The 21,976-nt window shown below is 32.8% G+C and overlaps 2 protein-coding genes across 5 annotated transcripts; both read right to left on the bottom strand.

Annotated features, from left to right (window-relative positions):
• Positions 1-3,255: 3,255 nt before the first annotated feature.
• LOC107427986 (uncharacterized) lies at positions 3,256-8,726 on the bottom strand. Of its 2 annotated transcripts, none has more exons than XM_016038406.4 (9): positions 8,415-8,726; positions 7,879-7,928; positions 6,470-7,780; positions 5,598-5,686; positions 5,152-5,254; positions 4,970-5,074; positions 4,740-4,857; positions 4,017-4,193; positions 3,256-3,594 (listed from the first exon to the last, which is right to left on the bottom strand). In XM_016038406.4, exons 1-9 carry the CDS (start codon positions 8,629-8,631, stop codon positions 3,440-3,442), a joined length of 2,325 nt encoding a protein of 774 aa, XP_015893892.3. In that variant the 5' UTR covers positions 8,632-8,726; the 3' UTR covers positions 3,256-3,439. The 2 variants fall into 2 exon arrangements, with proteins under 2 accessions (XP_015893892.3, XP_015893893.3); XM_016038407.4 differs by having other exon boundaries at positions 7,879-7,925.
• A 1,719-nt stretch (positions 8,727-10,445) lies between these two features.
• LOC107427985 (probable alpha-mannosidase At5g13980) lies at positions 10,446-21,610 on the bottom strand. Of its 3 annotated transcripts, none has more exons than XM_016038403.4 (29): positions 21,182-21,610; positions 20,999-21,082; positions 20,206-20,294; positions 19,843-20,017; positions 19,562-19,681; positions 19,282-19,365; positions 19,117-19,188; positions 18,280-18,393; positions 17,660-17,760; positions 17,482-17,575; positions 17,224-17,391; positions 17,055-17,144; positions 16,251-16,316; positions 15,343-15,399; positions 14,993-15,212; positions 14,738-14,877; positions 14,477-14,551; positions 14,242-14,301; positions 14,089-14,160; positions 13,493-13,540; positions 13,191-13,310; positions 12,896-12,961; positions 12,433-12,545; positions 12,078-12,162; positions 11,511-11,633; positions 11,347-11,442; positions 11,100-11,147; positions 10,902-10,970; positions 10,446-10,808 (listed from the first exon to the last, which is right to left on the bottom strand). In XM_016038403.4, the coding sequence occupies exons 1-29, from the start codon at positions 21,386-21,388 to the stop codon at positions 10,581-10,583; spliced, it is 3,084 nt and encodes a 1,027-aa protein (XP_015893889.3). In that variant the 5' UTR covers positions 21,389-21,610; the 3' UTR covers positions 10,446-10,580. The 3 variants fall into 3 exon arrangements, with proteins under 3 accessions (XP_015893889.3, XP_015893890.3, XP_048337250.2); XM_016038404.4 differs by having other exon boundaries at positions 11,523-11,633; positions 21,182-21,609; XM_048481293.2 differs by lacking the exon at positions 19,282-19,365.
• Between the last annotated feature and the right edge of the window lie 366 nt (positions 21,611-21,976).

Here is a 21,976-nt window from a genome sequence, read left to right as displayed (position 1 = left end):
TTTGAAAAATATGTTTTATGTATTTGATATTAAGAGGATTTCCATTTAAATTATATTGCCAATGCATGTTATTTTAATATATGTTTGGGCGCCAAAAATATATTTGGGAATTAAAAGAAATTGTGATTTCAATTCCTTTTATAATTGTTATGTTTATCATATGATTTAATTATATGTTGAAATTTGAAGAATTGAAGGAATATTTATTTTAAATTATTGTTGATTTCATTGATGAATTTGAAATCGATGTAATTTATATCGATGGATTTATGCTGCTGATATTAAAAAAAAAATGTGGGATGGTGAATTTGAAAAATGGTATGATTCCCACAGTGAGGTTTTGGAAAATTTGTTATTTTTAAAAATAATATGATTATTTGTTTTAGACGCACTCATACAGTATTGGTGTTCTGTAATATGTATGTGGATGAGCGCGCAAGTTATAATGTCTCCCGTGAGTTGCCATCGGACCAAGGGCAGACAAGTTTGATATTGGCCATAAGTCGCCCCCCTCCATGGCCAGGTTGATGGTTTAAGCAGCGGCACTGTCAAAACGCCGAAGTAACCGTATGCAAGTTTCTCTCTTTAACCTCCTACTGGATGGTACTTGAGACGCTGAGTATCGTAGGGCATCACTGGTATATAGTGTGGTGCGTCAAGTATCATTTTTCAGATATAAATTTCAAATGCTAAAGTTTGAAAGTCGTATTTGAATTAAATGTATTTAACTTGTTTTATCACCTATTTACAATTAGTATTTTCTAAAATGTATTTATTCATGTTTTTATCAATTATTTTAAATTAGTATATTAGAATTTTATTTTACCATGTTGATATTATTTATTTAAATTTTGAGATTTTAACATGAATTTTATTGTATTCTTTTATCTATTTTAAATTGAGGTTTAAAATCTATTAAAATGTTTCCTTGATTATTTCATTGATTTAAATAATAAATTTTATAATTTATATACTGAGTTTATTTTTGTTTTATGCTAAATTTCTTTAGTACAAGCTTATTTATGATTTTATTTACTTTATCTAGTGACGTTTTATTCTAAATTTAATTATTGGATTTTTAAAATGTTTTCAATGTATATATTGAGTTCTAAATTAATATTTGTATTTATATGCATTCTAAATTATTGCATTCCGTTTAATTTGATATTTCCTTGATTATTTTTATGTAAATTTTATTGTGATTTTGCTTATTTTACTTATGACATTTTGTGTACACTTTAATAATTGTTATTAAAATTATTCTTGTTTCTTATTATACATTCTAGATCTTTAATTTAATGTATTTTATTTATAATTTATTTAATTAATTATTCCTTGATTTTTGGGGTACAATTATTGGGTTTTGTGAAAATGTTTTAAAAGAAAAACTTTTCCAACTGAGTAAACTGTAAGAGTTTTTGAGAGAAAACATTATTTCAAATATTTATTATAATTATTTATTTAATTATTTGGTATTGATTAATTAAGTTTCCTTTATTGATATATTATTAATATTATAATTGTATATTACATTGAATTACTCACTGAGATGATTAATATCTTATATTTTTAAATTTCATTCCCCTAGGCCCAGGTTGAGAGCCGTTGATCGTCCGGGGCAAGCCCGATGTCTCAATTCATTACTGAAAGTCCAAGAAGCATTTCCTCCTTTTTCCTCTCCATCTTGTATTGCTTCATCTGTCATTGTATTAATTTCACAATTATTTGTATGATGCTTTGTATACGGATTGGACAGATATTTGTTTAATTGCTTATTGATTCCCTGTTAGTATTTTGGAGTGCTGTAAATTTGTAGAAACAAATTGTAGTAAGGTGGGAGGAATAAGGTGGTGTTTATTGGAGTGTGTTTTATGCGCAGGGAATTTTGTGGTAAGTCCTACCCTTAGGGGAAATGCTGTCGGATTTTCCGTTGGAAGGTTCAGTGGTGTTTTCCTGGGATTAGGGCTTGTCTAGGGTTCCAATGAAGGATCTTGGACGGGTCCTGACACCCAATAACTAGGACAATCAATAAGCTAATGCATATGCTTCCCATGGACTTGCAGAGATTCATATAGAGTTGGGAGAAAGTGTCCTGTTGGCCATTCCTTATGTAGTGTATATACCTTAATCTTGAAACCACAACGAGTATCATATTCCTGATTATTTGTAATGTCCAAGTGAGGCTTAAAAATGTTATCGGAATAAAGACTCTGCTCCTTGTAGCTATGGCTCCAAAAATGCTGGTAACTAACAATGAGGAATAAACTACAGTTAAAAGCATTGCTACAGTAAGTATCCAATTCTTCCGAGCAATTGCTACAGCTACAAAAATAGTTTTGAGCCGTTGGGCATATTCAACATATTGGGTGCAACACTAGGAGCGTAGAATAACTGGAACTTACCAATGACACCAATAGCACTGTTCTCGAGTTCCTCCAGAATCAAAATGAAATGAGTATTTGTATTGAACAAATACAGTTATATTAGTTTTAGATCGAAAGCAAAACCTTTTTTTATTTTTTATTTTTCAGTCAATGCCAAAAAAAAAAAAAAAAAAAAAAGGTATTGCCTCTTGTTTTTTTCCTTTTTTTTTTTTTTTAAAAAAAAAAAAAAAGATAGTTGTATCGTTTATATTTTAGAAGCAATAATTGGCAAAAAGAAAAGAAAAGAAAAAGAAAAACAGTTTAATTACTTTAAGCCAAATATAATTTTTGTTTAACATATTAATTTAACCACTAAACTTCATGATGCAATTAAAAAGAGGAAATATTTTGATTTCTTACATCAGCAAGATGTTGAAATTAAGGTGGTGAGTAGTGCCAGTTTGACGCTGAAAAACTGTTGTGGAATCTTGTTGCTCCCTGAGATCGCCGCATTTTTATCGACTTTGATCACCTCTCCTCCACATGTTTCGCGCCGGAGAAAGTAGAGCATCTTTTTGCTCAGGTTCGAATCTGGACTGAGGTCTTGACTGTAACCTGGTCGCAGCATCCTTTTGCTTTGATCGCTTAACATTGATGAACCGGAAGTTTTAAATAGTTTTAGTATATAAAAAATAAGTCTAGGTTTAAATAAATTATTTTTTAGTGAAATCATCAAGGACCCAACAATATTTCTCTTTTAACTTTTTTTTTTTTTTTCTTTGGGATAAATGACAGCAATATTTCTCTATTTCCCTTCACCTTGTTCTTCAATGCATTTATATAATGAACAGAGGTTGGACGATAAATGCATATGGCCAGCCAGGCTAAAAACTGGGAAAACATATATATTTTTTTATACACAAAGTTGAAATTCACGTGTCCTTGATAGAGTTACTACACCAAAATAATAGTTCATCTAACATCATTTACAGATACATAATTCACAAACACTTCTTTTAATGAAGGAAACAGCTGAAACTAAACATTATCGTCTAAAAATTTGTGCCAAAAGGGAATCAGTAGCGCCGACCACCAGCTGTCGACAGAAGGACACGAGCAGATTTCTTACCCTTCTTCCCCAAGTCATTTGTCTTCTGTGCCATCGAATTCTCACTGGATTTAGCCCTGGATGTCACATTGGCAAATGATGGTATTCCTACATTTCTTAAACCTGCAGAAACATAAGGTTTAGCAGGGGTATAATCGAAGTCAGCTCCACACGCACAATTCTAACTGCTGCAATAGATAACCTCATACTTAATACGCAGGTCATCCATTTTTAGCCACAAACTATTCATCTTTAGCTACAGAGGTCGAATCCACATATTTAAATAACAAACAGCAAGAATCAGGCACAAAAGTAATGCCAAACCCATCCATTTGGATTATTTTTTGAACAAAAATAAAAACTATAATTAGATTTCACTAATCAGTTAGCTTGGTGATTTCATTAGCCCTTTTACCCTCTCTCTTGGTATGTCAAACCACATCATCAAATTTAAGTGACTTAGAAGGTCAAAACTATTAAAATATCAGTTACTTCAAACTGATGACACATCCCTAGCAAAATAAGAAATACCACTCAAGAATTACCAGCTACACCAGAAGAATCTGTTGCCACTTCGCTATCATGGTTAGGATTGTTTTCCTCAATTTTCAAGCCTGGAGAATCATGCCCAGCAGCAAAACCAAACTTTGTAACATTTGAGAAGAGTTTTCGTTCTCCGATAACAGGAGGGCTTGACGATATAGGGGGTGAAGTTCCCAAAGCTGACAACAAGTTCAGGTGAAAACATAAAGACTCAAGGAAAAATCAGGCACAAAGGAAAACATAAAAACCTACAGACACTATGCTGCATAAGTGCAACTACACCATAAATGATTTTTAGAACTTCAATTTAGAAAGTGCAAAACTGAAACAGCTTCATGCCATCATCAAGCTTCTTAAATTTTGAATCCCAAAAGATATGGTGCAAAATAATTCAACACCTTAAAGACTAATGGAAAAATGATCAAATCATTATATCACATGCAACATATGCTGATGGGAGTCATACATCTAATAGTTTGCATCAAGAACACATCATTTCATATAAAATATAGTCTTATCAAAAAGACTAATGAAACCTCATCTATCTTATCATACCACTTAAGCAGGTTAATTGATACTACTCTTATAAAACAAACCCAAGAATATTAATAACTCCCACATTGAGAGAGATATTGTATACATTGAAATCTAAATATGTTTACTCCACCATCCTTAGGAATCCAACCTTGCAGACAGATCAACATTCACAAGAAGTATGGAAATACCTTCAAAGTCATCCATTGAAAAACTGGGGGATTCATAATGAGATGCCTGCCCAAAACTAGAAACTATATGCACAGGATATTCCATGGCAGCTTCAGCCTTGATTTTTTCCTTCCGCTCCTAGAAATAAGATTAACAAGTAATTATGAAAGAATTGACAAACTATGGTCACAAAGCAACTCAATTAACGACTATCATAAGGTAAACAATTACACTGCATAGCTGATGTTACCTTCCTAGCAACTTGCTTCCTCTGCTTTTCTCGCTTCTTTATTTCATCCACAAATGGAATCAGAGCCTCAGGAGGTAATAACTCACTTAAATCAATTTCACAAAGCTGGAAAAATGGATGAGTAACTATTAAAATCTTTAACCAAATTGCAATTGAATTAAAAAATTACAAGCTTACAATACCTGAAATGTTGTAGTCAAAGAGAAATGGCTTAAATATCGATAGCGCCTACGCATGGCTTCTGATTGAGTTACTGTATCTAATTGCAAAATCTTTCCATTTATTCTGCAGTTTAGGAATTATATTAGGAAAAGTAAGTTACGATTTCTATGAGTATTAACAAGCAAGATTTGGTAACATATATTAACTGCTCCAACATAATACTCATCAGGAAATCAGAAAGAACCTACAGATTTAAAGATCATTTACATTGTGTTTTTACCATCTTTATGGTAGCCTAACATGATTATCATTGTAAGACCTCACCTCGTAAACCAACATACTCATAGTTATCCTCTGGCCCACACACAAAACATAATTTCCCTCCAAGACTACCTTCCCAACATGTACTTTGTCTAGGAAGTTATGTAAATGCCCAATTGTTATACATGTGGCAAGAACAACAAACCTATGGGGTAGCATATCATGACTCCCATAATGCTGTAGAAGACACCTCAAGTTCAATGGATGAAGTATGATGTGCTGACCATCCGCTGCCTAACATGGACAGAAGCAGAGGATAAGTAACCAAAAAGAAAAGAGAGAAGGGAGAAAATAAAAAATAAAAAACAAGACTCTCAAGTCCTTTCTCTAAAAGGCTAAAACAGGTCTAAATAAATAGGTTATGAAAAATGGAACAAATACACCAATCAACGAAACAGGACTCCTGATGGACACTGAAGGTATATGTAGATGGTAACCGATCTGACATCTTGAGCAAACTTATATCACAAAGATTATCTGATGAAGAATTATATCGGCCTAAATAACTCAATGGTTTAAACCACTAATGTATAACATTGGCTGTTCAAAAAAAAATTTAACCATGGAAATAGGAGCAAGTAATTAAAGAACTCCAGTAAATTTGGGGCATGTCAGTCATATTTTCACGTGGTTCCTAGTCCAATCTAGTGACTGAACTGTTCGACAAATACTCTAGATGCTATCACTCAAGATGCTAGTACTCATTTCCTTTAGCATGATTGATTTATTTATAACTTAATTGTTTAACAAAAACCAGCAGATAGTGAAACCATCATATAGTACAATTGACAATGTAATCTTTGGACACAGCTATATCTAAGCCAGTAAAAGGATGCCACAAATGAAATGCATACAAAGTAACCTAGATAGCTATGTCCATAAAATACAATGGACACTCACTACCTATTCTACCATTAGTTAAAACTGGAAACCAGTATTTTGCTCACTGCTATAAAAATTGAAACCAAAGGGAAAAGAAAGATGCATAAAAAATATAGAGTATCTAATATTACTCACCTGATAGAAATTGTAAAAGTCCTTGTCATTTACATCTCTAAATCCATTCAAGGGTCCTTGGGTACTATGAATTTCATTGTATGATGACGATGAGATATTTTCTTGACCTTCCAATGACTCAGTAACATCCACAGACTGAACAGAACAATTCCCTCCATCCAAGTTATCTAAAACTGAATTACCCAATTGCTTGTTTTGATTGCTGACATCATTAGATAAAGTTCCACGCTCAAAACGAGATACCTCAGAGTTAGCATTAGTAGCAATCGTAGTTGCCGAGATAACATAAGAACCAGCATTGCAATCAGCATATTCACAAGATTCATCATTATCATAAGACCGATGCTCATTCCAATACTTCTTCCTCTGTTCTAATTGTTCCATTGCTGCACATACATAAGGAAGTTTCTCTAGGTCATCAACAAGTCCCGACTCTGCCCTTACTAACCAACTATCTAGATCAGAGATTGATTTTCTAACTGACAGATCAACATCTGATGTAAATGTGAACTTTGAAAAAGGATCATAGCTTTCTGTAGTGCAACCTGGCATGACATCTTTTTCCAGTTTATTTTTATTCGACAGAGCAAATGAATCTTTTCTTCGAGTCAAAAGAATAAAGTCTACTTTATCTCCAACGCAATATTGCTCAACATTCTCAATGTTGACGGTGTATAAATCCTTTGGAGAAATCAAAACAAAACATAAAGGGCATCTCTTCCAGCAGTCACCTTTATGATCCTCCTTACCCATTAATAAATAGCGAAGAATACAGGGGAAACAAAATATATGTCCACACGAGGTTATTTGTGGACAAAGGGGAGATTCCAGACAAATTGGACAGTGCACTTCAGATGGGGTCGAAAACCTCACACAGATAATGTCCTCCCACCGCAACATCTTATCTGGATCCATTGATTCAGGAGTGTAGTTTCCAGAGTCCAAGACCACAAACTTATAGTTCGCCTGAAGAAATAAATCTTTGTTGTAAGGCTTCATCTTGTGCTGCCTTCTTGGAGGAGGAGGAGGAACTCTAGACTGCTGACGAGAAATTGGGTCATAATGAAAATTCAACAAGTGGTTGCCACTTGTCATATGAGCTTTTCTTCCTCCTCCTGAATGTGTAGAGTTTCCATGAGAATTGGAAGATCCAGTCCTCTGTTGAACTCGTTGAGAAACTACGTTTCCTGACATTTTCCCTCTAGATTTGGCTGAGCCAACCCCTCGTCTAGCAGAGTGACACTGAGAATGTGTGTCGGTATTATGGTGAGGTATAAAATTATTCCCATTTGATGTCTCCAAATCAGTCACCTAAATGGAAGAAACAACACAAGAAACGCCAATCCAATCATTAAAACAAACAGACTTTGCTCCAAAAGGAAGAAAAAGAACACTTAACCAAAACTGACCGCTTCGGAAGATCCACCAGAATTTTCCGCAGCTGAAGTCGATGTGCCTGCTACACACAGTGTGCATAGAAACGATAAAGTTGCACCGCTTTTAAACACACACACAAAAAAAAAAAAAAAAAAAAAAAAAGACACCGAAGTGCAATACTACATATCAAATACCTTCGAGCGGATATGAAAAGTACAGAAAAATTACAAAAAACACGATTGAATATTAATATTATTATAAGATTACAACTTTCATTCCCAAATTTCAAACCATCATAGGAATTCAAGGTTTGCAAGTAACAGCGTAGTCAAAAAGCTTCCTTTTTAAAAGTGTTTTCTCCTACCTCTTAAGTGGTTAAAGTCCCAATGTCTGGTAGATAAAAGAAAGAAGAATTACAACAACAAGATTGTTCCTAAAACCGAAGGCTGGCATTCTAGGGTTACAATTAGTATTATTATTATTATTATTATTTTCCTTTTCAAAGGAAAAAAAAAAGATTAAATTTTTATCAACAAAATAACATGCAAGAATTAGAAAAAATATGAACCTGAATTGTTGGTGGACACAGGGATAGGAGAGATGCGGAGGGATCCAAAGGCGTGGATTTGAGAGGACGGAGATTCGTATTGGTATTGAGATTGAGAATGGTTGTGGTTGTTGTTGTTGATGGTGTAAAGTCCATGTTGGTAATTAGGGTTAAGAGAAGGAGGAGACAAAGAAGACGACGAAGTGGATCCCTGAGCTTTGTTGGGCAAGATGGACATCAAAATTCTTCAATCTGCTTCTTTTCTTTTTCTTTTCCTAAGCACCTTCCGCTTAATCTCTGTGTCGCTCTGCTCCCTCCCTTTCTAACCCCCTTCCCTTTATACTTTCTTTTTTTTTTTTTTTTTAGTTTTTTTTTATTAATAATTTTCAAATTTTTTTTAAAATTTAATTCATTAATTAACCAGATAAAAAGATGAACAATGTAAAAGCTTGAATAAATAATGTAAACGATAAATCGATACAAAATCTAAAATATAATAAATAAGTAAATTGTCATTAAATCTATATATATATTGCTTATAGTTTAAAAAAGCCTCACTATTTTACCCAGAAAAAACTCACTAGGACCGAGAACGGTACGACACAGGCTAATAAGGAATCTACAGCATCTCCGACGAATATCTTGGTTTCGAATAAAATAATAAATTGGACATTAGCTTTATTGCATTTTTTTTGTTTGGGTTAATTAGCTTTATTGCATTTTAAACTATGGATGATTTGGCAATTTATATTCTAAATTATTGTTTTGGTATTGTATATTTTGAATTTTATTTTTTTAATTTTTTAATAGATTTATCATACTTTTAGCTTATTTAAAAAATAGAAATATAAAATGTGATTTTATATAATTTAAAATGTAAAATATAAAAAATTTCAAATAAAAGAATTAATTAAAATATAAAAATATTATTAAAAATAATATTACCTTTTAGAAAAGTATGTAAAAGAACTAAAAACAAATTAAAATGTAATTTTTTAAAAAATAAAATAATTTTTTTACATATAATAGATGCCCTAAAAATAAATAAATAAAAACATAGAAAAAAAATTTGCACATGCATAAAAAAATATTTTTAAACCAGCATTGAAAAAATCATATTTTTGGGAAAAGCAAAATTTCATAAAAAAATACATATTAAAAAATTTTAATGTATTTTTTTAGAAAATAATAAATATAAATATAAAAATACATGTAATAAATAAAATATCATATTTTATAAAAATAATATTTCAAAGTTTTATTTTAGATTTTATAAATACTTGGTTACTTTTTTTTTTTTTTGAGTCTTCATTTTTTTCAATCTCTATAATATTTACATATTATTTTTTTATATTTTCATTTATTAAAAAATAATAATTCTCATTAGTCAAAAAAGTTTATTAATTTTTCATTAATTTTTTTATTTGAAAATTTTTGCATTTTACATCCTAAATTATACAAAATTGTGCTTGCTCTTTATTTATTTATTTTCTCTGTGTCAAACATGTGAGAAGTCTGTCAAAAAATTAACAAAAAAAATAAATAAATAACCGAGTACAAAGTGCAAAGAAAAATAAGGTACAAAATGTATCATGCCAAACAAAAAGGTTTAAAGTGCAAAGTGTTAAACTATATGTAGTTTAAAGTATATTTGTGACAATGTCCCTAATAAAGAATAAATAACAAATTCAATAACATCGACCAATATCATTAAAGGGCATTTTACAGCAAATAATTTTACAGGTTCAAAAAATAATTGTAAAAGTATTAAACTTGAGATTGCCGTTGGACTTTAGTAAAACAAAAATATTGTTTCATTAATTTTGTACAAATTTAATTAAAATATTATCATTAACTTATAAAATGATATCAAATAAGTCTTCTATTGATGTCCCCAAAAAAATAACCAAACTGTCTTCTATAAAGCGTTTTATTACTAATATTATTTTCCTATAGGCAAATGTAATCAAAATGAATGATTTTAGCTCATGGTCTTCTAGAAAAATACCTAACATTCTTCTTAAAATTATGTGAGCCTATAAATTTTAGAGATGCAGTTTAAATCTCTTGCTTGGGTTATTCTTAATCTCTAAGTAGTAACCATCTTTTGTTTTCCACATCCAAAAAAAAAAAAAACAGTGTTGTTTTGGATGGTCAATTATACAATGATCAAATACAGGTGGATAATCACTCCTCGAATACTTTTTGATAAATCTCAGGAGTGAAGTTAATAATAAAGGTGCGAATTTCCATTGGAGCCAGCTCCACAACCATTTGTTCAGGATCAACAGGTCCACCTCTTGCAACCTTAGCTTCGTTCTCGGAAGGGCCTTCCACTTTCCAAACAAGTCGTTTTTTCTCCATTTCTGTTCTTTCTTGATTGGCTGATAAGCTCATCTCTGTCACTTTGTTAATCTGAAGCCAATATCAGAAGATCATGGTAACTATAAGGAACAACAAAATGAAAAGACAGGCTAGTCAGTATCAAGAACAGCTCAGTGCTTTTACCTTTCTTCTGGGAAACAGTTTCTTCAGCTCCACATTTGTTGTTATAGAAAGATCCTTGTCCTCTCCAATCTATGCACATTTTTAAGAAACGAAAGTAAATGAACACTCAAAATATGAAACACCAATGAGGGTATTATCAGAAATTTGGTTGAGTGGACGAAAGGTAACATAGCTATCTAGTTCATTAAACTAAGTAACCTCATATAGATGTGCTAACCGAAGAAGAACTTTTCCATCATCAAGCTCCTGTATAGTTTAAGGGAAAAAGAGAGTTATTAAATATACCGGAAAAAGGAAAATACCAAACACTTTGTGTTTGCAACAAGTATTTTGGTGTTGGTGGGGTTTCAACAATGCTAGGTGACAAGTTCAAATTTTACTTTTATTAAGTCATATGTAAAATTATGACAAGGGACAAGAAAGTGACCTAAAGGAAGCCTACTACCTGAAGAGTAATAAGAGCAACATTATCAGGTAAACTATATGAGGATTCAATCAATGAAAAAGTCGGTGCACGAGAATCCATCCAGTTATCTCCTTCCTGAAGACAAAGGAACAACCTATCAGTGGTCAATTCAACCAGCAAACAAATGTATCAAATACCTCTACCTTGGATATCACCTCTTCAGTAATTGCTAATAATAGTGGAGAATATATCTCCTGGCCAACAGAACGACGCCACTTAGCACCCTCTCCTAGGGGGTCAATTTTGAAATAAAATTTTCCTTCGATCTGGAAAAAAGTTAATCAGAACTAAGATGTGAAATGTAAAAGCTCTTGAAACGAATACATGATAACAACACCTAACAGATTTTATAGAATATACTTATTAGCTACACAATTTATCAACTAAAAAGACCCAAACCTTAAAAAGCAAGGTCTTTGTAACCCCTATAGTAGAAGCTATCAAAGTGTGTTAAGATACTAATTTTTAGATGAAGACTATCATTGCATAACAATGATAAGATCCAAGTTATTTCAAAGTTTTACATAAAGCTGTTGATATTACATTCTTTTGTATTTTTAATGCACAGAAGAAAAGATTTCAACTTAATGAAGATTTTCTTATTTTAATGCACATTAACTTACGGGTTCAAACCAAAAAAGCAAATTTTATCTATGAAAGAAGTTGCTAATTGCCAAACATGATTGATGCAATAGACAACAAGAGCTTACTGTTAGTCCAGTGCATTTATCAAGAATGCAGACGGTTTCATTTAGAGCCTCTGCAACTCCCCTTGAGTCATCAAGTAGTAATCTCCTGCATGGTGAGAGAAATAGATTCAAAGTGTAACATTAATTTGTGTGGTTCATGAAAATTAGTATTGATGATCTTCACTCGCTAATATCCTAGTAATGCCACATAAGATACAATCATTAGATTTTTGCCTTGATTGATGGTTCCCACCTACTTAATCTCATTAATTTCTTCTATTTTTCAAGACATTATATGATTCATAACAATAAAGAAGATGGTAATACATAAGAGTGGGTTCATGACTAGATGAGCAGTTGGAGGAAAACATCATACCTGTGAAGCATCAGCTCTATTTGTCCATCGGTTATGCTAGTTCCCCCTACAGAACGGTCCACCAAAATTGAGAATTCTTTTTCACTATCTTGCAAGTAAATCCCAAGATTAATCTGGAAGGATAACAAAGAATATATAAGCCAAATTGACAATGAATGCTATATGACAACGAGGATTTAAGTCATATAGAACTGTATAAAAAAAATTTAATATTAGTAAAAAGAACAACAAAACATTACGCAGAAATTAGATAATCAATTTTTATCTCCTAGCACTGTCATGTCATCCTACTAACAAGAAAGAACAGCCAAAAAGTTCACCACAAGAAAGTCCCACAGCAAAATAAATTATAATGTAATCAACAGCTTAAAATTCTGAAAAGAGATAAACTAGAACAAGCCCTATTCAAAGGATTAGAAAAGAACAAAAGGCAAGAAAGGAAAATATGAAAGTTGACACTTACCGGGTAATAATTTCCAGCAACAGGTTGGTTTACTTTAAGGTCCCAATCTGTTCTGTAGTCACGAATCTGCCGATGAAATGAATCCTTAGAATATTTTAAGCTCAAGTAATAGAAATGGGAAGCAACATATAGAAGTGTTTCCATATATCATACATGAAGAAGTTCAATTAACTGATAGAAACAAAAAATAAATGAATGAATAAATTGTCGTCATCAATTATCCTTGAACTAAATTACTCTAAGATTCACATGAAACCTAATTCTAGTTGTACAAAGTGGTTGATAAATAACGTACCCTTTTAATAAAATCACGTCCATTCGAATCAGTGTAGAATGTCTTGTTGCTATCCAATGAAGTTGTTATTTGAGTTACAATTTCTTTGCCTGTTCCATCATCAATAGGTATAGGCCCAACCTGATACCACAAATATATTATCAATGTATACAAAACAAAATCAAATGATTCACCACACAAAATCAAGTACAGAACTGCAAAAACAATTCCCCTCAAAGGGAAGATTAAAGTCAAAAGCAACACTACCCATTTTGACTAGTAAAGGAAACATTGGAAGGAAAATACCCATCCAGAAAGCTTACAATATATTCAACTTCAACATGTTCTTTCCCCTTCTGCAGCCTGCTTATCTGCATGCAATTCCAATATAACATTACTGGCAAAAGGAAACCTGAAATCTTATGCACAGAAGATCTGCTCCAGCATTTTATACAACAAACCAAAGCATCAAACAATGAGATAACAACAATATTTGATCTTCTAAAAGTTCAAAGTATCATTACTTGAAAATTCTGTGAAAAGGACTGTCATAGTTGATAGCAAAAAAACCCCGTTTAGGAAGAATAACTAAAATTCACGGTAACTTTGCAAATCACGAGCCCAGAGTAAAACTAGACAAATGGTGCATTTAGCCACTCGCTAACACAAAAAAAAGCTTATCAAACAAGTTTTTTAAGTAGTTATGAATCCTACAACTGCATACCTGAGTTACAACTTGTGAGTTGTTTTTTGAATTCTAATATCCTCATCCAATGCAAACAATTTCTATATCTGACCATCTACTTTCATTGTTAAATGAATACATATTTCAATTTCTTTAAGCAAGAAAGGTGACCTTTTAGTGTTGATACAAGAAAAAAAGTTCAAGAAGAAAATTGGAAAGTAAGAAGTAAGGCACCTGATATATCCATGGGTTGATCTGTTGATGTACTTCATCTAATACTGGTCCACGCAGAACAGTTAAAGAAAACTGCATGTAAACAATAATTTTGAATCAGCAGTTTCCAACATTATTTTCTGAGCAGACTGTAATTCAGAGGGTATTACATACCTCTTCTTCAGGTTTTATGACAAAAGTGCCATTTGGACGAAAGATGTAGGCCCCAGAATTCTAAATATAAAAAGCAAACAATAATGCTTATTAACAAACAATAATGCTTATTTTATGCAACTATTCAAAGAGATCTCAACTTAACTTAGAAGTCATGCAAATTCTAAACACAAAGATAGGTGGAGAGACATATAAATACATAAACAAAAGGAACATATATCCACTATATGTCTACCTGAGGATCTTTATCTCTCCCAGTCCCATTAAATCCAGTGTAAAACCCATAGGATTGTTCAACTGTGTCCTCAACCTTGAAAATAAATAAGTGCATTAGGAAGATGGGATAGGGATTTAGATGGTTAATAACAAAAGCAACGATCTCCTAGTCCTATGTGACAGCACTCAAGAAAAGCATACTGAAGGAACTAATGAATCATGGAGATGAAATGTAAACATCAAAGACATCAATTATACAACAGTTAGATGCATTATATACCAAGCTCCTGCTGTTACTATACTTGGTAATTTTTCCTTGATATGAGGAGAAAGTAAGCTTCAAATTTCCTTGACCAACTTCAATAGTAGAGTTTTCGTTGCTTTGAAATGTATATACAGATGATTTGGTTGAACCAGAATCTACAAAATGAAAAAGAACAACTAAAATCCCAACATGTTGATAGCTTGGGAATAAAATTCTATGTTATTTCTTTTAACAAAATTCATCCAAAGTATTGCAAGTATAAGAGAGGACCTGCTCTTTTGGCATTTGAGACAGTGTAGGTGCTGTATCCAAATGGTGGTACTGAAACTGCAAATGCAAGCCAGTATTTAGGTGTCTGATCTGGAGTCTGACCCAAGTATGCCTTAACATGGTAGTTCCTTAAGCCCACAAAATAATCAGCCACTGGAAGAATCTGTGACTCAACTTCTTTTCCTTCAGAGTCATGAACAGTGATATCTTCATTAATCACCTATAGCAATTAAATCTTGTAAGTAACAATCTATATGGAGACAAAAACAATCATGCATACTAATCGCCTTAAATATCATGACAGAGTTGCAAAGATATTCAAGGAATAGAAAAAAAATGGAACTGCTCACAGGAATTCGAATGACATCATCCCTCTTCCATCCAAGAGCATTGTAGACCAAAACAACCTATGGATGAGAAAACATCATAAGACAATACATTTCAAAGTGGAAAGTAAAAGCTGTAGTAGTACTTTGTAAGTACTTCGGGAATGAAGCATTTTTTTAGTTTCCATTTTTCTTATTTTTTAATTCTTTTAATTTTTAAGTAGAGCTTGTATCTATGGTGCATTTCTGAAAGAGCATTCACGTTTGTCTCACAACTAACATTGTGATTTTATGCAACAATGTTCATTTCACTACATAAATATAGAAGTTGTTCAACCAACTTTACTTTAAATGCTAGCATGTTATACTCAGGTTTTCAAAAAGACAACTATTAGTTACATTATTGAAAGAAGATGAAACGATGCTTTTCAATATTTTGTGCCAGTTTAACACTGGTTATCATGTTCTAGTACTTTAGATGGAAAATGTGAGTGTAACATGCACAAATAAGAGAAGGCAGATAAATTAAAAATAAACAGAAAGAAGAAACCATAGTATATTTGTGGTAGCAGCAAACAGATGACAAAAGGGGGAAAAACAAAACAAGGTTCAATAAAGCTAATGAAAAAATGTGGTACTTAGATGAGGGAAATGAAGTAATATGGAAGCTCATTAATTGATATCAAGTGCTTCCTGCACTGCTGACTTGCAACACTTTTTTAACAAAGCACCTCCAAGGTGCTTCCCTGAAAATTATAAAAGCACTTCCCTTTTTGTTCCAAATAATTCAACAACAATAATGAAAGTGCTTCAGAGCAGTAGATAATGCTTTTGGCATCAATTAAAAAATATTAATAAACAGGTGCTCCCAAAATAACCTCAGTCATTACAAGAAAAAATTAAAATAACAACAGATGGAATATTTTCCTTACCAAACTTTTCCCTTGAGACAGGTTAACTTCTGATGCAGGGCAGTAGCTTATATTCAAAAGTGGGCACTGGATACGGAAAAAAAAAAAAAAAAAAAAAAAAAAAAGCATTATCTACTAGTCCTCCAACTCAACGGATGTGATTATTTCCATTTTTCTATTAGCAGTATAATCCAATAAAGTTAGCAGAGACATGCAAAAGGAAAGTTCAAATAGTAGGAGAATCAGATGTTTTAGGAGAGAGATGAACAAAAATGAAAGTGTGAGTTATAGGAGTGGAAGTATAAGTTTTAGCGTAAGAGAAATACTTTCAGTTTTAGATGGAAATATGTGTTAGTTTCAGGTGAGCAATGTAAAAATTTTGAACCTATCAAATGACATTTTCAACCTTACATATTTGTGGAATTGCTAATGTCAAGGTAATTTTGGCAGAGCAAATAACAGACACAGAAGATAGGATTCCGCTTATATAATACTGTCAATAATTTTAGTAACAATATACAATATCAACACCATCATAATCAATGACTAATGTAGCTTAATGCATTGTCATCCAAAGTTGAAACGTCCAAAAAACATTATCATATTCTGAAACTGACAAATGCCGAAAAAAGATGATTTAAGCCAATCATAAATATATAAACCAGAGAAAACCATAAAATATGGTCAAGAAGTCAAAAACAGAATTTGAAGTGAAGCCAAATAAGGCAACTAAGGGTCAAAATGCAAGCATGTAAAAGAATGAATGTCTGCTACTAGAAATGCAAATAGCTCACAACTCACAAGCTTAAGGTTCATGATATTTACCTGATGAAACTTCGTAGTTGGGTTCACACATCCAGAGTATAATCCAGACTCAAACAAGCAAGCAAGTGAAGATGCAACTACTTCCTCAGCCTGCATAAAGATTATGAACAAATTGCTGACACTTGAATCAAAATGAAGAACTGAAGGTTGATGGTCAAGTTAATAACACCTCCACATAGCCAATTGACAAGCGTTTTGCATAATCATTAGCCACATGCTGCTTCTCTGTCCCAGTGACTGCATCATGATGTTGAGCAATTGCTAAGGCGTCCCCCAACGAGTCTGTGTTGGGCCCTGATTTACTCCTACCTCTGAAAAATTCCAGTTGCCTAGCAGCCTGATTATGTATTAGAAACATAAAAAACAGTGACTATAAGTCTATAAAAGTAAAGCTGCTACTGAATTAAACAATTCACATAAAAGATACCAGATAATAGCCACTTGTCATTCTAACATAGCGTTTCACAGCTGGTCTGCTTGTGAAGTAGCCTGTCCAGTAAGCATTTGCACGATCTGCATAACTGGAATGATGCATTCTCCAATTTCTAAGAAAAAATTAAAATGAGGATAAAACAAATTGCATGACATTTGAACATTAAACTCACGGAAAGAAGTCATCTGTCTTGATTGGCCAGGATTCATTAGTAGCATATTTTGCATCTGTATATATAGATGGAGTAGAATACAGTGCATTAACACGTCCATCCTAGAAGTGACAAGCCAAACCAAGTAAGAGTGCAGCACAAACATAAAAGAAAAAAACACATAAAATGACAATGAATATCTCCTTATTACACACATTCTTCTACTTAATCTTCAGTATTTAAGGATTTTTATCCCCACAAAATAACAATGTATTTTGCTTCAGTATAGTTTAGAAACAAGACCAAACAGATAACTCCAATAACAAGTAATGTGAGTAGCAATCTCCAAAGCTCAAGCTACTAGGAAATACAGCCAACTATTTATATCAAGTCAACACAACAAATGCTTAACAAGACCAATGCTTTCTATGCATACAGCTGATTCCTAAAGATTTACCATATATGATTTCTACAAGCCATTATCAGCAATTCAAAGCAGATTGATTAGAAACTTCAAATGAGCTGTCAACAAGCAAGCACAAGAAGCATCTTTATTCTCAGTGAGATAATAAACATCCAAGAGAAACCGGCCAAAAGTTATATCAACAATAATTATTGATGCAGTTCTAAGGAAAAGTTACCTTGTTGACATAATGAATGAGTTTGTCCATCTGCCTGAACCACGTGTGTGCATACTGATACCTAAAATCTGTTCCCATGGTCCACATTATATGATTTGTACGAGTTATGTTAGCCTGAGGATGAAAGAACTGCTGTCAGCAACTGAAAAAGAACTCTAACAAATGTGAAAATAGGAAGGCCCTCATTGCTTAGAGAACTCATTATATCTTTCAAGCACTTTCAAATTCACAGTAGTCAATGTGAATAAGAGTGATTGACGAACAAGATTGACATGAAAAACGCTGTGGTTCTCCAAATGTTTTTAGTTTACAAAATGAAAAATCCATTGCTCATTGTGTAAGAGGGAAAGTCACATGAATAGTGCTTGGTGTCAAAGGAGCTCATGTTCAGATAGTCAAGGTTTAAAAGGCTTTATTATGAGGTCATATTCTCTATAATGCTTCTTTGCTTCTACTAAGATAGATAGGTTGACTTTAGCACACCGAAATGAAACTTTGCTCATTATCTCATAAGATAATGAGGCATATTAACCAATCTCAATACTGTTGGTTTCTGAGACATGAGGCATCATGACAAATGGTATAAACATAGGCATGTTACGTGCTAGCATAAGGTGTAAAATATTCAAAAGGCAGAAAAGTTAAGTTTTAAAACTTAAAGCTGTTTAGTCAACACTCTATTTAGTTTGAAGATTAGTGGAAGCATGAGAGAGAAAACCCAAAACATAAGGAATCCAACTAAACCCAAAAAAAAAAAAAAGAATTTATAAAAGGAGAGATAATTGTCTAACTAGATGTAGACAATACCCATATACAAGTAAAAAATAATCAATTCACCTGGGAGACTGCAGCAGCAACAAAATCATTTACTCGGTCATGAACATTATAATCAAACAAATCAATGTTATCCTGCAAGGATACAATTGAGAAATAACATTAATAATCTAAACAAGTTGAATTCCAGAAACTATAGCAAATTTTAACAAGTTTCTGTCTTGTTACTTGAACTATTGGGGAATCAGCATTAACTTCAAAATAGAAACCAGGTGGAGGCTCATAGTTTTCGGGAAATGCACCAGCAAAAATCTGTGAAGATCAAGAAACTAACTATTACCCAGCAAAAAATTTCCCTCCAAGAAAAATGAAAAGACTAAGAAAGGAATCAAGAAAAGAAAGTACTACAAACTACATATCAACAGAAAAGAAACATATCCAGCATGATATACACATCTAACAGCTATATACAAACAGAACAATGCAAAAACCAAACCCTGCTGTTCACCTGAGCAGATGAACCGAGGCTCTTTGAACCACGCCAGACAACTTCAAGACTCTTCTCAATTTTGCGCTTAGCCCTATCTTGGTAATCTATGCGACCATAGAAAAATGAGTCAAACCCAACCTGCATCAAATGTAGAAATTGTCCATATAATTGTTGAGAACATTAAATAGTAATCATTCCCTTATCAAGAAATCAACTAATAGGGGGTTTATAATATCATCTATTCTTGGAACTGGAGAGGAAACTTTTATGTTCTAGACAAAAGCCACTATTATGCTTACTTCTGCTCCCAACAAGTAAGCTTGCACTGCAGAATGTCCAAAGGGGTCAATCTGCCAACCAATTCTTGGAGTCACATCAAACTCCTCCTTAATGAACTGATGCCCAAGAGTTGTCTGATCAATCATGTCAATGTAATGCGTTGTCGCCTCATCATGCATGCACATACCTCCATTTCTGCAACAAGGGAGAAAGAAAAAATTATCAAAATCAAATTTCCTTTTCTTCTCGTGGTAGAGAGCAGTATAAAGTTTCAAATGTTATACTCAATCAGTCATGGTAAACATGAATATATTTTGTATTTCGCACCTCTTGGAAGAAGGAAAGATAACATATATACTTGTTAATATAACATTATACATTACATGAACTCAAGTTGGCCTGAATTGACAAGCTGCTTGACCACATTCTGGACTATGTCACTCTGATCTCTCCACCATCGCTGAAAAAATGCCTGTATGAATAAAGCAAAACCAAGTAATATTTAGTGCCTCAGAGGGTAGAAGACAGAATACATAAAGACCACAAGAATTGAATATTATATTATGTATGGCATTATAAAGATAACCTAATGTCAAGTACATATCAAAACACTAATATGTGATGGTGCCAAATTCCATTTGCTAACCATAAATGTGAGAGAAGATACTAAACAAGTTCGCAACCACTTATCAAAGGCTTTCATTATCACACCACCATATCTGGGCTTCAAAATGGACTCTCGACTTTCGTTTTTGCAATTTCCAGCCTTTTAATTCATTGAATCATGCTATTAAGAGTTTAGTTATGAACAAAAAACTGCTTTTTTTGATGTATTAGACACGATATGACAGAAAGTGCATCCTAAGATTTTCCTTAATTCTTCTGTCATAATCCCGTACTCACGTCAATGTTGCATGCAAATGTAAAATGGATTTTTTCCAGATTTCACATTCTCATCTCAAATACTCTGATTATCTATCTGATTCATTTGAACTTTTAGAGGGCAAGAAAACAAATTATAACTTAAGGGTTACTAATAATTTTACGCCCACATAAACAGAGCCCAATATAGCTAGTATACTCTCAAGATCTTCATTTCACTTCATTTTCACATCACAAAAACTTAGAAAAGAAAAAGAAATTAAAAAAAAAAAAAATGAAGGGTAAGAGAGTTGCCTGTTCAACATAAATAAATTTCCGATTTTTGTCAGCCACGAGTGCAGGAATTAAAGAATCCAACACATTTTGGACACAAGCCCCCTATCCATTGAAAAATTACAAACAAATCCAGATATTAGAAATCAAACTCAAACAAAACAAACATGACTGTCGAATACAGAAAAGCGGAAAGAGAAGGACCTGGATGGAATTATTGGAACCAACATAATATTGATCAACGGTCTTCAACCAGCCAACATCATCATGGGTGTGAGGTACCAAATGGACATTGAGTTTTCCAGGAACAATGGTCTGAGAGGTGTTGTAGACCATAAACTTGGAGTGAGCAAGTAAAGTTTCCGCCAAGAAAAGCAGACAGAAGAGTAGCAGCTGAGCCAGAGCAGCCATTATCAACCAATGAAAAAACTTGAGCTTTTCGAACAAACTAGAAAGCAATTTGACTTCCTAATCAGTCCTTGCGATTGCCATCACACTGAGGGAAAGATATGGAGAAGAAAAAAAATTCAAACTTTGAATCACTGCAGAGTGAAGAAAATGGTGGTGTTCGGGTAAGACGAAGAAAAAATGTTGGTGTACTAAATACTTTGACTTGGGGTTTTTTTTTTGTTTTTTTTTTTTCATATATATATATATATGTATATATTTGGTTAAAGATACTTGATTTTGGGTTGAGATTTAAGGAAAAGATTTCATCATGGTAAATGATGAACGTGCACTAAATACAGTATGTTAATATTTATCCGTTTTGAAAATATATTACATACGTATTTAAGTTACCCAAAAGAAATACGTACACATATGTATATATAATATTAAATATTATACTTTTTGGTAAGATAATATTAAATATTGTACAGTCAGCTTCTTCTGTCCCCACTGTGAGGATGTCCGTATCTCTTTTTCCCTTTCTTTTCCTTTTGACAACAAAACGAATGACATGGAATGCACTATCTACTCTAATCCTTTCCTCTCGGA

Source organism: Ziziphus jujuba, chromosome 9 (assembly GCF_031755915.1).
Source record: "Ziziphus jujuba cultivar Dongzao chromosome 9, ASM3175591v1".
In the NCBI taxonomy this organism is placed as follows: Eukaryota; Viridiplantae; Streptophyta; class Magnoliopsida; order Rosales; family Rhamnaceae; genus Ziziphus; species Ziziphus jujuba.
The sequence above is the reverse complement of the archived record's forward strand: the minus strand, read 5'-3'. Positions and strand labels throughout refer to the sequence as shown.

What these genes read in the sequence shown, in the direction of transcription:
- LOC107427986 (XM_016038406.4), bottom strand. Translation starts at nt 8,631, where the DNA reads ATGTCCATCTTGCCCAACAAAGCTCAGGGATCCACTTCGTCGTCTTCT. An exon ending in ACTTTTACAATTTCTATCAG is followed by an intron (nt 5,687 to 6,469) that starts GTGAGTAATATT and finishes TGTCCATGTTAG; the next exon opens with GCAGCGGATGGTCAGCACAT. An exon ending in AGATTCTTCTGGTGTAGCTG is followed by an intron (nt 3,595 to 4,016) that starts GTAATTCTTGAG and finishes ATGTTTCTGCAG; the next exon opens with GTTTAAGAAATGTAGGAATA.
- LOC107427985 (XM_016038403.4), bottom strand. Translation starts at nt 21,388, where the DNA reads ATGGCTGCTCTGGCTCAGCTGCTACTCTTCTGTCTGCTTTTCTTGGCG. An exon ending in TGACAAGTGGCTATTATCTG is followed by an intron (nt 17,392 to 17,481) that starts GTATCTTTTATG and finishes ATACATAATCAG; the next exon opens with GCTGCTAGGCAACTGGAATT. An exon ending in ATGTTGAAGTTGAATATATT is followed by an intron (nt 13,311 to 13,492) that starts GTAAGCTTTCTG and finishes TTGTGGTATCAG; the next exon opens with GTTGGGCCTATACCTATTGA.